Source organism: Leptodactylus fuscus, chromosome 1, assembly GCF_031893055.1.
Source record: "Leptodactylus fuscus isolate aLepFus1 chromosome 1, aLepFus1.hap2, whole genome shotgun sequence".
NCBI classification, from domain to species: domain Eukaryota; kingdom Metazoa; phylum Chordata; class Amphibia; order Anura; family Leptodactylidae; genus Leptodactylus; species Leptodactylus fuscus.
In genome coordinates, this window is record NC_134265.1 from 369,263,257 (window position 1) to 369,276,681 (window position 13,425).

At 48.1% G+C, this 13,425-nt stretch overlaps 1 protein-coding gene across 1 annotated transcript; it reads left to right on the top strand.

Moving 5' to 3' along the window:
- The first annotated feature begins 5,679 nt into the window (after positions 1 to 5,679).
- On the top strand, positions 5,680 to 11,844 carry LOC142189309 (sperm flagellar protein 1-like). The gene is made up of 7 exons (XM_075262142.1): positions 5,680 to 5,704; positions 5,878 to 5,989; positions 6,422 to 6,566; positions 7,257 to 7,299; positions 9,238 to 9,280; positions 9,443 to 9,545; positions 11,626 to 11,844. Exons 1-7 carry the CDS (start codon positions 5,680 to 5,682, stop codon positions 11,725 to 11,727), a joined length of 573 nt encoding a protein of 190 aa, XP_075118243.1. The 3' UTR covers positions 11,728 to 11,844.
- Positions 11,845 to 13,425: the final 1,581 nt, after the last annotated feature.

Below are 13,425 nucleotides of genomic sequence, written 5' to 3' on the forward strand. Positions count from 1 at the left end.
TAGTCCCGCTGATCACTAGGGTCCATGGCTCTGAGAGCTTCCGCAGCCCCATCTCGTAGGTGCCCCACCAGATACCGGACCCAATCCTTCTCTGGGACTTCCATCAGGCGGCACTGGTGTTCGAAGTCCTGAAAATATCCATCAACATCCCCAGCCGCTTCCTCAAAGGTCTTGAAGTGTTTATGGGAGACATATGGTGGTTCTCTCACTGTTGGGCTGGGGGTCGACGTTTGATTATAATTCCTCATAGTTATCTCAGCCATTCGCATTTCATGCGCCATTCTTTCCTTTTCATGCGCCATTCTCTGTTCCTCCTTCTCCGTTTCCTGAGCCCTCTGTAACGCTCTACTCCTTTGCTCTGCAGTTGCTTCTAGCCCCAGCACTGCCAATTCCTCCTCATACAAAACAACCCATCTGCTCTTTTGGGTCTGTACCTGCCACTCCTGTATCTCTCCAGTCTCCTGGGGGCAGCCCTCCTCATGGTCGCTTTGCAGGGTCATCTCCTCCAGTGCCTCGATCAGTTGATCTTTCGTTCTTCCCTGGTAACTCAGGTTTAGTTCCCGGGCCCTTACTTGTAGACTTGCCATAGTCCAGTTCCTGTATTCTGAGGTTGTGGCTCCATTAATCGCTGAGCTGCTGTAGTCCATCTCGCTGTCCGCTGTTGATCCCACCGCTGCCAACCAGTTGTCACGGAGCAAAGGTATACGTCTTCCTCCGGATGGTCTTTTGAATCAACACGGACGCAAGAGGTCGGGAGACAACAGCAATTTATTGTAATCCACAAAGTTAGTAGCCGGCAGCGGTCACATCAACCGTAATAACAATAAGTCCACAGAAGTCACAATCCAATGATAACTTTGGTTCCTTGGTCCTGTAACTATATCCTGGCTCTCTGCAGAGCTGTGCACAGGCCGGCTAACACATACTAACTCCAGCTACAACTATATACTAAGACTGTTACTTCCTCTATCTGTGGGTGGGGAGGGCTGAGTCACAGATCCTTCCCCCCTCACCTATACCAAGGAGAGCAGACTCCCTGTCTCCTGTGGACAATGCACCGTCCAACATCTTCTTGGAGACACTGATCAGATTATCTCCACCCATTGTCCTCACTGGTCCTCACTAGTTAGAGGTATTTGCATACAATGTGCTAACACACTAGACCCGAATCAGCCAACTACACACTGATGTTTACAACAGGTTAGAGAATACATTCCACATGAAATATATATTACACATTGCCTATAGTATAGACTCTAACCATCCCGTGACAGGGACATTATACTGTATAGTGAGTATTAGGGGACATTATACTGTAAAGTGAGTATTAGGGGGCATTATACTGTAAAGTGAGTATTAGGGGGCATTATACTGTAAAGTGAGTATTAGGGGGCATTATACTGTATTGTGTGTATTAGGGGGCATTATACTGCATAGTGAGTATTAGGGGGCATTATACTGTAGAGTGAGTATTAGGGGACATTATACTGTAGAGTGAGTATTAGGGGACATTATACTGTATAGTGAGTATCAGGGGACATTATACTGTATAGTGAGTATTAGGGGGCATTATACTGTATAGTGAGTATTAGGGGACATTATACTGTGTAGTGAGTATTAGGGGGCATTATACTGTATAGTAAGTATTAGGGGACATTATACTGTATAGTGAGTATTAGGGGACATTATACTGTATAGTGAGTATTAGGGGACATTATACTGTATATTGAGTATTAGGGGGCATTATACTGTAGAGTGAGTATTAGGGGACATTATACTGTAGAGTGAGTATTAGGGGACATTATACTGTATAGTGAGTATCAGGGGACATTATACTGTATGGTGAGTATTAGGGGCATTATACTGTATAGTGAGTATTAGGGGACATTATACTGTATGGTGAGTATTAGGGGACATTATACTGTATGGTGAGTATTAGGGGGCATTATACTGTATGGTGAGTATTAGGGGGCATTATACTGTATAGTGAGTATTAGGGGACATTATACTGTATAGTGAGTATTAGGGGACATTATACTGTATAGTGAGTATTAGGGGACATTATACTGTATAGTGAGTATTAGGGGACATTATACTGTATAGTGAGTATTAGGGGGCATTATACTGTGTAGTGAGTATTAGGGGGCATTATACTGTATAGTGAGTATTAGGGGGCATTATACTGTATAGTGAGTATTAGGGGACATTATACTGTATAGTGAGTATTAGGGGGCATTATACTGTATAGTGAGTATTAGGGGACATTATACTGTATAGTGAGTATTAGGGGACATTATACTGTATAGTGAGTATTAGGGGGCATTATACTGTATAGTGAGTATTAGGGGGCATTATACTGTGTAGTGAGTATTAGGGGGCATTATACTGTATAGTGAGTATTAGGGGACATTATACTGTATAGTGAGTATTAGGGGGCATTATACTGTATAGTGAGTATTAGGGGACATTATACTGTATAGTGAGTATTAGGGGACATTGTACTGTTTAGTGAGTATTAGGGGGCATTATACTGTATAGTGAGTATTAGGGGACATTATACTGTATAGTGAGTATTAGGGGACATTATACTGTATAGTGAGTATTAGGGGGCATTATACTGTATAGTGAGTATTAGGGGACATTATACTGTATAGTGAGTATTAGGGTACATTATACTGTAAAGTGAGTATTAGGGGACATTATACTGTATAGTGAGTATTAGGGGACATTATACTGTATAGTGAGTATTAGGAAACATTATACTGTAAAGTGAGTATTAGGGGACATTATACTGTATAGTGAGTATTAGGGGGCATTATACTGTATAGTGAGTATTAGGGGACATTATACTGTAGAGTGAGTATTAGGGGACATTATACTGTATAGTGAGTATCAGGGGACATTATACTGTATAGTGAGTATTAGGGGGCATTATACTGTATAGTGAGTATTAGGGGACATTATACTGTATAGTGAGTATTAGGGGGCATTATACTGTATAGTAAGTATTAGGGGACATTATACTGTATAGTGAGTATTAGGGGACATTATACTGTATAGTGAGTATTAGGGGACATTATACTGTATAGTGAGTATTAGGAAACATTATACTGTAAAGTGAGTATTAGGGGACATTATACTGTATAGTGAGTATTAGGGGGCATTATACTGTAGAGTGAGTATTAGGGGACATTATACTGTAGAGTGAGTATTAGGGGACATTATACTGTATAGTGAGTATCAGGGGACATTATACTGTATAGTGAGTATTAGGGGGCATTATACTGTATAGTGAGTATTAGGGGACATTATACTGTATAGTGAGTATTAGGGGGCATTATACTGTATAGTAAGTATTAGGGGACATTATACTGTATAGTGAGTATTAGGGGACATTATACTGTATAGTGAGTATTAGGGGACATTATACTGTATAGTGTGTATTAGGGGGCATTATACTGCATAGTGAGTATTAGGGGACATTGTACTGCATAGTGAGTATTAGGGGACATTATACTGCATAGTGAGTATTAGGGGACATTATACTGCATAGTGAGTATTAGGGAACATTATACTGTAAAGTGAGTATTAGGGGGCATTTTACTGTTTAGTGAGTATTAGGGGACATTATAGTGTAAAGTGAGTATTAGGGGGCATTATACTGTATAGTGAGTATTAGGGGACATTATACCGTAAAGTGAGTATTAGGGGACATTATACTGTAAAGTGAGTATTAGGGGACATTATACTGTAAAGTGAGTATTAGGGGGCATTATACTGTAAAGTGAGTATTAGGGGACATTATACTGTATAGTGAGTATTAGGGGACATTATACTGTATAGTGAGTATTAGGGGACATGATACTGTATTGTGAGTATTAGGGGACATTATACTGTATAGTGAGTATTAGGGGGCATTATACTGTATTGTGAGTATTAGGGGACATTATACTGTATAGTGCGTATTAGGGGGCATTATACTGTATAGTGAGTATTAGGGGACATTATACTGTAAAGTGAGTATTAGGGGACATTATACTGTAAAGTGAGTATTAGGGGGCATTATACTGTATAGTGAGTATTAGGGGACATTATACTGTAAAGTGAGTATTAGGGGACATTATACTGTAAAGTGAGTATTAGGGGACATTATACTGTATAGTGAGTATTAGGGGACATTATACTGTATAGTGAGTATTAGGGGACATTATACTGTATTGTGAGTATTAGGGGACATTATACTGTATAGTGCGTATTAGGGGGCATTATACTGTATAGTGAGTATTAGGGGACATTATACTGTATAGTGAGTATTAGGGGACATTATACTGTATAGTGCGTATTAGGGGGCATTATACTGTATAGTGAGTATTAGGGGACATTATACTGTATAGTGAGTATTAGGGGACATTATACTGTATAGTGCGTATTAGGGGGCATTATACTGTATAGTGAGTATTAGGGGACATTATACTGTATAGTGAGTATTAGGGGACATTATACTATATAGTGAGTATTAGGGGGCATTATACTGTATAGTGAGTATTAGGGGGCATTATACTGTAGAGTGAGTATTAGGGGACATTATACTGTATAGTGAGTATTAGGGGGCATTATACTGTATAGTGAGTATTAGGGGACATTATACTGTATAGTGAGTATTAGGGGACATTATACTGTATAGTGAGTATTAGGGGACATTATACTGTATAGTGAGTATTAGGGGCATTATACTGTATAGTGAGTATTAGGGGACATTATACTGTATAGTGAGTATTAGGGGACATTATACTGTATAGTGAGTATTAGGGGGCATTATACTGTATAGTGAGTATTAGGGGACATTATACTGTATAGTGAGTATTAGGGGACATTATACTGTATAGTGAGTATTAGGGGACATTATACTGTATAGTGAGTATTAGGGGGCATTATCCTTACATTGTACATTTACTACTATGGGGTCACTGCACAGACTAGAGCGGGTCCTTTCTCCTCATATTAGTCGTCAGGCCGGATTATTAGCTGATTTATCAGGAGACGTCTCATCTATGTCTGCAGAACAATCTGGGTGAGAAGTGTGACTGCTGGGCCCAGAGCGCCCTCTACAGGAGAGATGGCCGCACTGCAGGACACAGAGCAATCTCATCTACAATATATGTACAATACTTTTATTAACTCCATGGTGCTTTGTCTGTTAGAGTGGTGTAGTGGTCGATGACGGCAGCGGTAGGTCCCGGCAGTCGGTATATGGCAGCAGTGGTAGGTCCCGGCAGTCGGTATATGGTGGCAGCGGTAGGTCCCGGCGGTCGGTATATGGCAGCAGCGGTAGGTCCTAGGAGTCGGTATATGGCGGCAGCGGTAGGTCCCAGGAGTCGGTATATGGTGGCAGCGGTAGGTCCCGGCGGTCGGTATATGGCAGCAGTGGTAGGTCCTAGCAGTCGGTATATGGCGGCAGCGGTAGGTCCCGGCGGTCGGTATATGGCAGCAGCGGTAGGTCCCAGGAGTCGGTATATGGCAGTAGTGGTAGGTCCCGGCGGTCGGTATATGGCAGTAGTGGTAGGTCCCGGCGGTCGGTATATGGCAGTAGTGGTAGGTCCCGGCGGTCGGTATATGGCAGTAGTGGTAGGTCCCGGCGGTCGGTATATGGCAGCAGCGGTAGGTCCCGTGAGTCGGTATATGGCGGCCAGTTGGAGGGTAGAAGGTGAGTAGATACGAACAGCGTGCACTTCAAAGGAGGAGAGGGAGCGATAGGCGGCATGCTAGGATATAGCACTATCTAGTGGTCATGGATGGGATGTTGTGCCCTGTCCTGGCCCTCAGCGCCCCCTGTCTGTGTGATGTGTAATAACAGTCTCATCCTCTCTGTCATCGCAGTGTTAACCGCAGAACTGGTCAAACATTATTTCCCCAAACTCGTGGAGATGCACAACTATGTCCCGGCCAACTCCAGCCAGCAGAAGCTCAGTAACTGGACCATCCTGAACCGGTGAGACCCCCACCCCAGTGGCCATGCATTACCCTGCCCCCACCCCATGTCTCCAGCTGTACACGAGGCGCAGTTGTGGTGCAGCAGAGCTGTGCTGCGTGTCCTGCAGATTTTGGGCCCCTTCCTCTGTGTCATTTCTGTATATGTGCTGAGTGGGCGGGCTCTTGGTGTGATGTCAGAGCTGTGCTGTGTGCTCTGACCAATCAGCTGCTCCTCTCCCTGCTCACAGCATACATATAGGATCACAGGGTAAGTCAGAGAACCCTCAGACCCCCTCTCCTGGCAGGAGTCAGCAATGTCTGTCCTGGTCCTGCTCACATAGCTGAGGGCTTGTTACACTGTATCTGTGGGAGCTGGGTCTGCTGTAACAAAACTTCAGCTGTGTGCACAGTTTCTTGTGGGTCTGGATCACTTAGTCTCTGTATTTCCTAGGAAAGTTCTGAGTAAGATGAACTTCTCTGTCCCGGACGATGTGATCCGCAGGATTGTCCAGTGCACCCCGGGGGTGGTGGAGCTCGTCCTGAGTACACTGCGACAGAAGATCGAGGAGCGGCAGCGGCAGACCCAGAGCGAGCAGGTGAGGGATACAGGGTGTGTGATATAGAGAGATTAGAGTGTCAGCTTCTGGGGTCAGGGATGATGGGAGTGATACATGGTGTGTGATATAGAGATTAGAGTGTCAGTTCCTGGGGTCAGGGATGATGGGAGTGATACATTGTGTGTGTGATATAGAGATTAGAGTGTCAGCTCCTGGGGTCAGGGATGATGGGAGTGATACATTGTGTGTGATATAGAGATTAGAGTGTCAGCTCCTGGGGTCAGGGATGATGGGAGTGATACATTGTGTGTGATATAGAGATTAGAGTGTCAGCTCCTGGGGTCAGGGATGATGGGAGTGATACATTGTGTGTGTGATATAGAGATTAGAGTGTCAGCTCCTGGAGTCAGGGATGATGGGAGTGATACATTGTGTGTGATATAGAGATTAGAGTGTCAGCTCCTGGGGTCAGGGATGATGGGAGTGATACATTGTGTGTGTGATATAGAGATTAGAGTGTCAGCTCCTGGGGTCAGGGATGATGGGAGTGATACATTGTGTGTGATATAGAGATTAGAGTGTCAGCTCCTGGGGTCAGGGATGATGGGAGTGATACATTGTGTGTGTGATATAGAGATTAGAGTGTCAGCTCCTGGGGTCAGGGTAGCTGATGGCAGTGATTACATGTACAGAGGGGTTATACATTATGTGACTTTCATTTCCCTACAGGTGATGAGTCCGCTCTCAGAGTCCAATAGTCATTCAGACCCAGGTAATGGCTGACACTGATGTCACTGGTGAGGAGCGGGGGGCAGTGATGTCACTGGTGAGGAGCGGGGGCAGTGATGTCACTGGTGAGGAGCGGGGGGCAGTGATGTCACTGGTGAGGAGCGGGGGCAGTGATGTCACTGGTGAGGAGCGGGGGCAGTGATGTCACTGGTGAGGAGCGGGGGCAGTGATGTCACTGGTGAGGAGCGGGGGCAGTGATGTCACTGGTGAGGAGCGGGGGGCAGTGATGTCACTGGTGAGGAGCGGGGGCAGTGATGTCACTGGTGAGGAGCGGGGGCAGTGATGTCACTGGTGAGGAGCGGGGGCAGTGATGTCACTGGTGAGGAGCGGGGGGCAGTGATGTCACTGGTGAGGAGCGGGGGCAGTGATGTCACTGGTGAGGAGCAGGGGGCAGTGATGTCACTGGTGAGGAGCGGGGGGAAGTGATGTCACTGGTGAGGAGCGGGGGGCAGTGATGTCACTGGTGAGGAGCGGGGGGCAGTGATGTCACTGGTGAGGAGCGGGGGCAGTGATGTCACTGGTGAGGAGCGGGGGGCAGTGATGTCACTGGTGAGGAGCAGGGGGGCAGTGATGTCACTGGTGAGGAGCGGGGGGCAGTGATGTCACTGGTGAGGAGCGGGGGGCAGTGATGTCACTGGTGAGGAGCAGGGGGGCAGTGATGTCACTGGTGAGGAGCAGGGGGGCAGTGATGTCACTGGTGAGGAGCGGGGGGCAGTGATGTCACTGGTGAGGAGCGGGGGGCAGTGATGTCACTGGTGAGGAGCAGGGGGGCAGTGATGTCACTGGTGAGGAGCGGGGGGCAGTGATGTCACTGGTGAGGAGCAGGGGGGCAGTGATGTCACTGGTGAGGAGCAGGGGGGCAGTGATGTCACTGGTGAGGAACAGGGGGCAGTGATGTCACTGGTGAGGAGCGGGGGGGCAGTGATGTCACTGGTGAGGAGCGGGGGGGCAGTGATGTCACTGGTGAGGAGTGGGGGGCAGTGATGTCACTGGTGAGGGGCAGGGGGGCAGTGATGTTGGAGCAGGGGGGCAGTGATGTCACTGGTGAGGAGCAGGGGGGCAGTGATGTCACTGGTGAGGAGCAGGGGGGCAGTGATGTCACTGGTGAGGAGTGGGGGGCAGTGATGTCACTGGTGAGGGGCAGGGGGGCAGTGATGTCGGAGCAGGGGGGCAGTGATGTCACTGGTGAGGAGCAGGGGGGCAGTGATGTCACTGGTGAGGAGCAGGGGGGCAGTGATGTCACTGGTGAGGAGCGGGGGGCAGTGATGTCACTGGTGAGGAGCAGGGGGGCAGTGATGTCACTGGTGAGGAGCGGGAGGCAGTGATGTCACTGGTGAGGAGCAGGGGGGCAGTGATGTCACTGGTGAGGGGCGAGGAGCAGTGATGTCACTGGTGAGGAGCGGGAGGCAGTGATGTCACTGGTGAGGAGCAGGGGGGTAGTGATGTCACTGGTGAGGAGCGGGGGGGCAGTGATGTCACTGGTGAGGAGCGGGGGGCAGTGATGTTACTGGTGAGGAGCAGGGGGGTAGTGATGTCACTGGTGAGGAGTGGGGGGGCAGTGATGTCACTGGTGAGGAGCGGGGGCAGTGATGTCACTGGTGAGGAGCGGGGGGCAGTGATGTCACTGGTGAGGAGCGGGGGGGGCAGTGATGTCACTGGTGAGGAGTGGGGGGAGCAATAGGCGGCATGCTAGGATATAGCACCACCTAGTGGTCATGGATGGGATGTTTGTGCCCTGTCCTGGTCCTCAGGGGAGCAGTGATGTCTCTGGATTAATATTCTCTACACAACCTAAATTGAGATTTCACCATTTCCTCTCGGGATAATCCTGTAACCGCGCGGTAATTGTCACTGATGTCCTGTAGGATATGTCCAGCAGAGGGCGCCCTCTGACCTGTCTCCTAATTCCCTTATATCCCAGGTTATTCCACAAGGGAGAAGAGTAACGGCACAGAGCAGGGGAGGTGAGTGATGGCGCAGGAGGCGGGGCCTATAGATGTAATAAACGTATCTTATATAGTGACCAGGAGGTCGTCTCCATTATCCTCCCCCTAATATTATCATGTTATTACATTCCTGTATTATTATTATTATTATTATGACGTTGCGTTTCTTCCTCCCGGTAGAGCTCCGCAGGGTTACGTCGCGGCCGCTCACCCAGACCCCAGTCTCCGTATCCAGCTGGCAGAGAAGGAGCGGGCGCTGATGGCCTCCCAGGAAACCATTCAGGTGAGGCGGACCCCCATTATATATGACATGTGGCTCCTGTTACTCTGCAGGTCACCTGGATGCCCTTTAACCCTCTGTTGCTCTTGTTGTCAGCCTATGGGTGACCTGCACAGTAACGTCCTGCCATGACTGTAATAACCTGCAGCACACGCCCCCTGCCTAAGGTGACATGTACATGACCGTGTGCGTGCTGCTGTGCCGCGACTGAACATCCGTGTCCGGCCCACGCTTACACGGCCACATCACTGAGGTCATGGAGGAATAGGCCCCGGCCTGAGGGTTGGTCCTGGCTCACAACCCCGTACACAGGACATAGAGAGGAATCGGTCCGGGTTCTGGCCATGAATAAGAGCTGGCGCACACACAGAGGGCGCCTGACAACACGCAGCTATTATGTAGACCAGTGACTGGTTGTCAGACACAGAATCCTTTCCATATCATATCATGGCCATATTAACCATCTGCACCCTATGGCAGCCGCTCTGGATCCAGGAGGAGGGTCCCTCATGTGGGGGCGCTATCCTAGGCGAGGGCTCCTGATTGTATCTCTGTGACCTCAAGATGTAGAACTGAATACAATGGTGGAGCACAAAGCCATCAGGCGTCATATAATGCTGCATATAGAGGAGGGTATGATGGGTACAGGGACCCCATACATGGTATAGTGAGTCTGGGGTAACTGAGGGCTTTATAATGTATGGGGGCCACTGAGGCAGCATACACTGGTCATAAGGGGGCATTATTCTATGTGGGTCACTTAGGGGGTATTATTCTATGTGGGTCACTTAGGGGGTATTATTCTATGTGGGGTCACTTAGGGGGCATTATTCTATGTGGGTCACTTAGGGGGCATTATTCTATGTGGGTCACTTAGGGGGTATTATTCTATGTGGGTCACTTAGGGGGTATTATTCTATGTGGGGTCACTTAGGGGGCATTATTCTATGTGGGGTCACTTAGGGGGCATTATTCTATGTGGGGTCACTTAGGGGGCACTATTCTATGTGGGTCACTTAGGGGGTATTATTCTATGTGGGGTCACTTAGGGGGCATTATTCTATGTGGGGTCACTTAGGGGGCATTATTCTATAAGGGTTCACTTAGGGGGCATTATTCTATGTGAGGTCACTTAGGGGGCATTATTCTATAAGGGTTCACTTAGGGGGCATTATTCTATGTGGGGAGACTTAGGGGGCATTATTCTATGTGGGGTCACTTAGGGGGCATTATTCTATGTGGGTCACTTAGGGGGCATTATTCTATGTGGGGAGACTTAGGGGGCATTATTCTATGTGGGGAGACTTAGGGGGCATTATTCTATGTGGGGTCACTTAGGGGGCATTATTCTATGTGAGGTCACTTAGGGGGCATTATTCTATGTGAGGTCACTTAGGGGGCATTATTCTATGTGAGGTCACTTAGGGGCCATTATTCTATGTGAGGTCACTTAGGGGCCATTATTCTATGTGGGGTCACTTAGGGGGCATTATCTATGTGGGGTCACTTAGGGGGCATTATTCTATGTGAGGTCACTTAGGGGGCATTATTCTATGTGAGGTCACTTAGGGGGCATTATTCTATGTGAGGTCACTTAGGGGGCATTATTCTATGTGAGGTCACTTAGGGGGCATTATTCTATGTGAGGTCACTTAGGGGGCATTATTCTATGTGAGGTCACTTAGGGGGCATTATCTATGTGAGGTCACTTAGGGGGCATTATTCTATGTGAGGTCACTTAGGGGGCATTATTCTATGTGGGGTCACTTAGGGGGCATTATTCTATGTGAGGTCACTTAGGGGGCATTATTCTATGTGAGGTCACTTAGGGGGCATTATTCTATGTGAGGTCACTTAGGGGGCATTATTCTATGTGGGGTCACTTAGGGGGCATTATTCTATGTGAGGTCACTTAGGGGGCATTATTCTATGTGAGGTCACTATGGGGCCTTATGTATATACAGTCACCACTAGGGGGAGCCAGCTATGTATAAGCAGCAGTTCCTCCACACCTGTTGTCACCCCCCTGACCCCCATGTAATAAGTATGGCCGCCGTCTCCTCACATATGGCCCATATTTCAGATCTTACAGGCCAAGCTGCGGAGGATGGAGCAGCTGCTGCACCTGAAGAACGTGCGGATAGATGACCTGAGTCGCCGCCTGCAGGAGGCCGAGAGGAAATGACCGGAGGGCCTTGCGCTGCCGCTCCCCTGCCCTGTACAGGACCCTATAGGAGTATATATATATATATCTATACTGTCTTTAGGAAGGTTTTATATTGCGCTTTGCTTACTGTATGTTTATAAGTCACTGCAATAAAATATTTATTCACGAGGTTTTATACACTCATGTCCGCCCCGTGGGTCACCTCAGTCCTGGCTATTGTGTAATACATGAGGCGGCTGCTGTATATCCCCTGTGCTTTACACTACAGCTCTGCTCCTTACCTGCGAAGCTACCATTAGTTATCTCAGCCTGGCTGTAGAAGCCAAGGGGCCTGCGGTGTTATAGGGCCCGGGCTCTGCTGTCCGCCGTTTAGTGGCCGATATTCACCTACCCATCCCCACTCCTGTCCAGGCCTCCAGGGGGCGCTGTACATTATATCCTAGTATATAGTTTGTGGGTACCAATAAAAAGGACAATGTATGTAGGCCTATAAAGGGGGCAGTAAAGGGGCAATATACACTCACCGGCCACTTTATTAGGTACACCTGTCCAACTGCTCGTTAACACTTAATTTCTAATCAGCCAATCACATGGCGGCAACTCAGTGCATTTAGGTATGTAGACATGGTCAAGACAATCTCCTGCAGTTCAAACCGAGCATCAGTATGGGGGGGAAGAAAGGTGATTTGAGTGCCTTTGAACGTGGCATGGTTGTTGGTGCCAGAAGGGCTGGTCTGAGTATTTCAGAAACTGCTGATCTACTGGGATTTTCACGCACAACCATCTCTAGGGTTTACAGAGAATGGTCCGAAAAAGAAAAAACATCCAGTGAGCGGCAGTTCTGTGGGCGGAAATGCGTTGTTGATGCCAGAGGTCAGAGGAGAATGGCCAGACTGGTTCGAGCTGATAGAAAGGCAACAGTGACTCAAATAGCCACCCGTTACAACCAAGGTAGCCAGAAGAGCATCTCTGAACGCCGCACAGTACGTCCAACTTTGAGGCTACAGATGGGCTACAGCAGCAGAAGACCACACCGGGGGCCACTCCTTTCAGCTAAGAACAGGAAACTGAGGCTACAATTTGCACAAGCTCATCGAAATTGGACAATTGAAGATTGGAAAAACGTTGCCTGGTCTGATGAGTCTGGATTTCTGCTGCGACATTCGGATGGTAGGGTCAGAATTTGGCGTCAACAACATGAAAGCATGGATCCATCCTGCCTTGTATCAACGGTTCAGGCTGGTGGTGGTGGTGTCATGGTGTGGGGAATATTTTCTTGGCACTCTTTGGGCCCCTTGGTACCAATTGAGCATCGTTGTAATGCCAAAGCCTACCTGAGTATTGTTGCTGACCATGTCCATCCCTTTATGACCACAATGTACCCAACATCTGATGGCTACTTTCAGCAGGATAATGCAATGCCATGTCATAAAGCTGGAATCATCTCAGACTGGTTTCTTGAACATGACAATGAGTTCACTGTACTCCAATGGCCTCCACAGTCACCAGATCTCAATCCAATAGAGGAGCATCTTTGGGATGTGGTGGAACGGGAGATTCGCATCATGGATGTGCAGCCGACAAATCTGCGACTGCAACTGTGTGATGCCATCATGTCAATATGGAGCAAAATCTCTGAGGAATGCTTCCAGCACCTTGTTGTATCTATGCCACGAAGAATTGAGGCAGTTCTGAAGGCAAAAGGGGGTCCAACCC

Coding starts and splice junctions, on each gene's coding strand:
- LOC142189309 (XM_075262142.1), top strand. CDS start 5,680: ATGGCGGCCAGTTGGAGGGTAGAAG. Junction 7,300..9,237: donor CAATAGTCATTCAGACCCAG/GTAATGGCTGAC, acceptor CTTATATCCCAG/GTTATTCCACAAGGGAGAAG. Junction 9,281..9,442: donor AACGGCACAGAGCAGGGGAG/GTGAGTGATGGC, acceptor TCCTCCCGGTAG/AGCTCCGCAGGGTTACGTCG.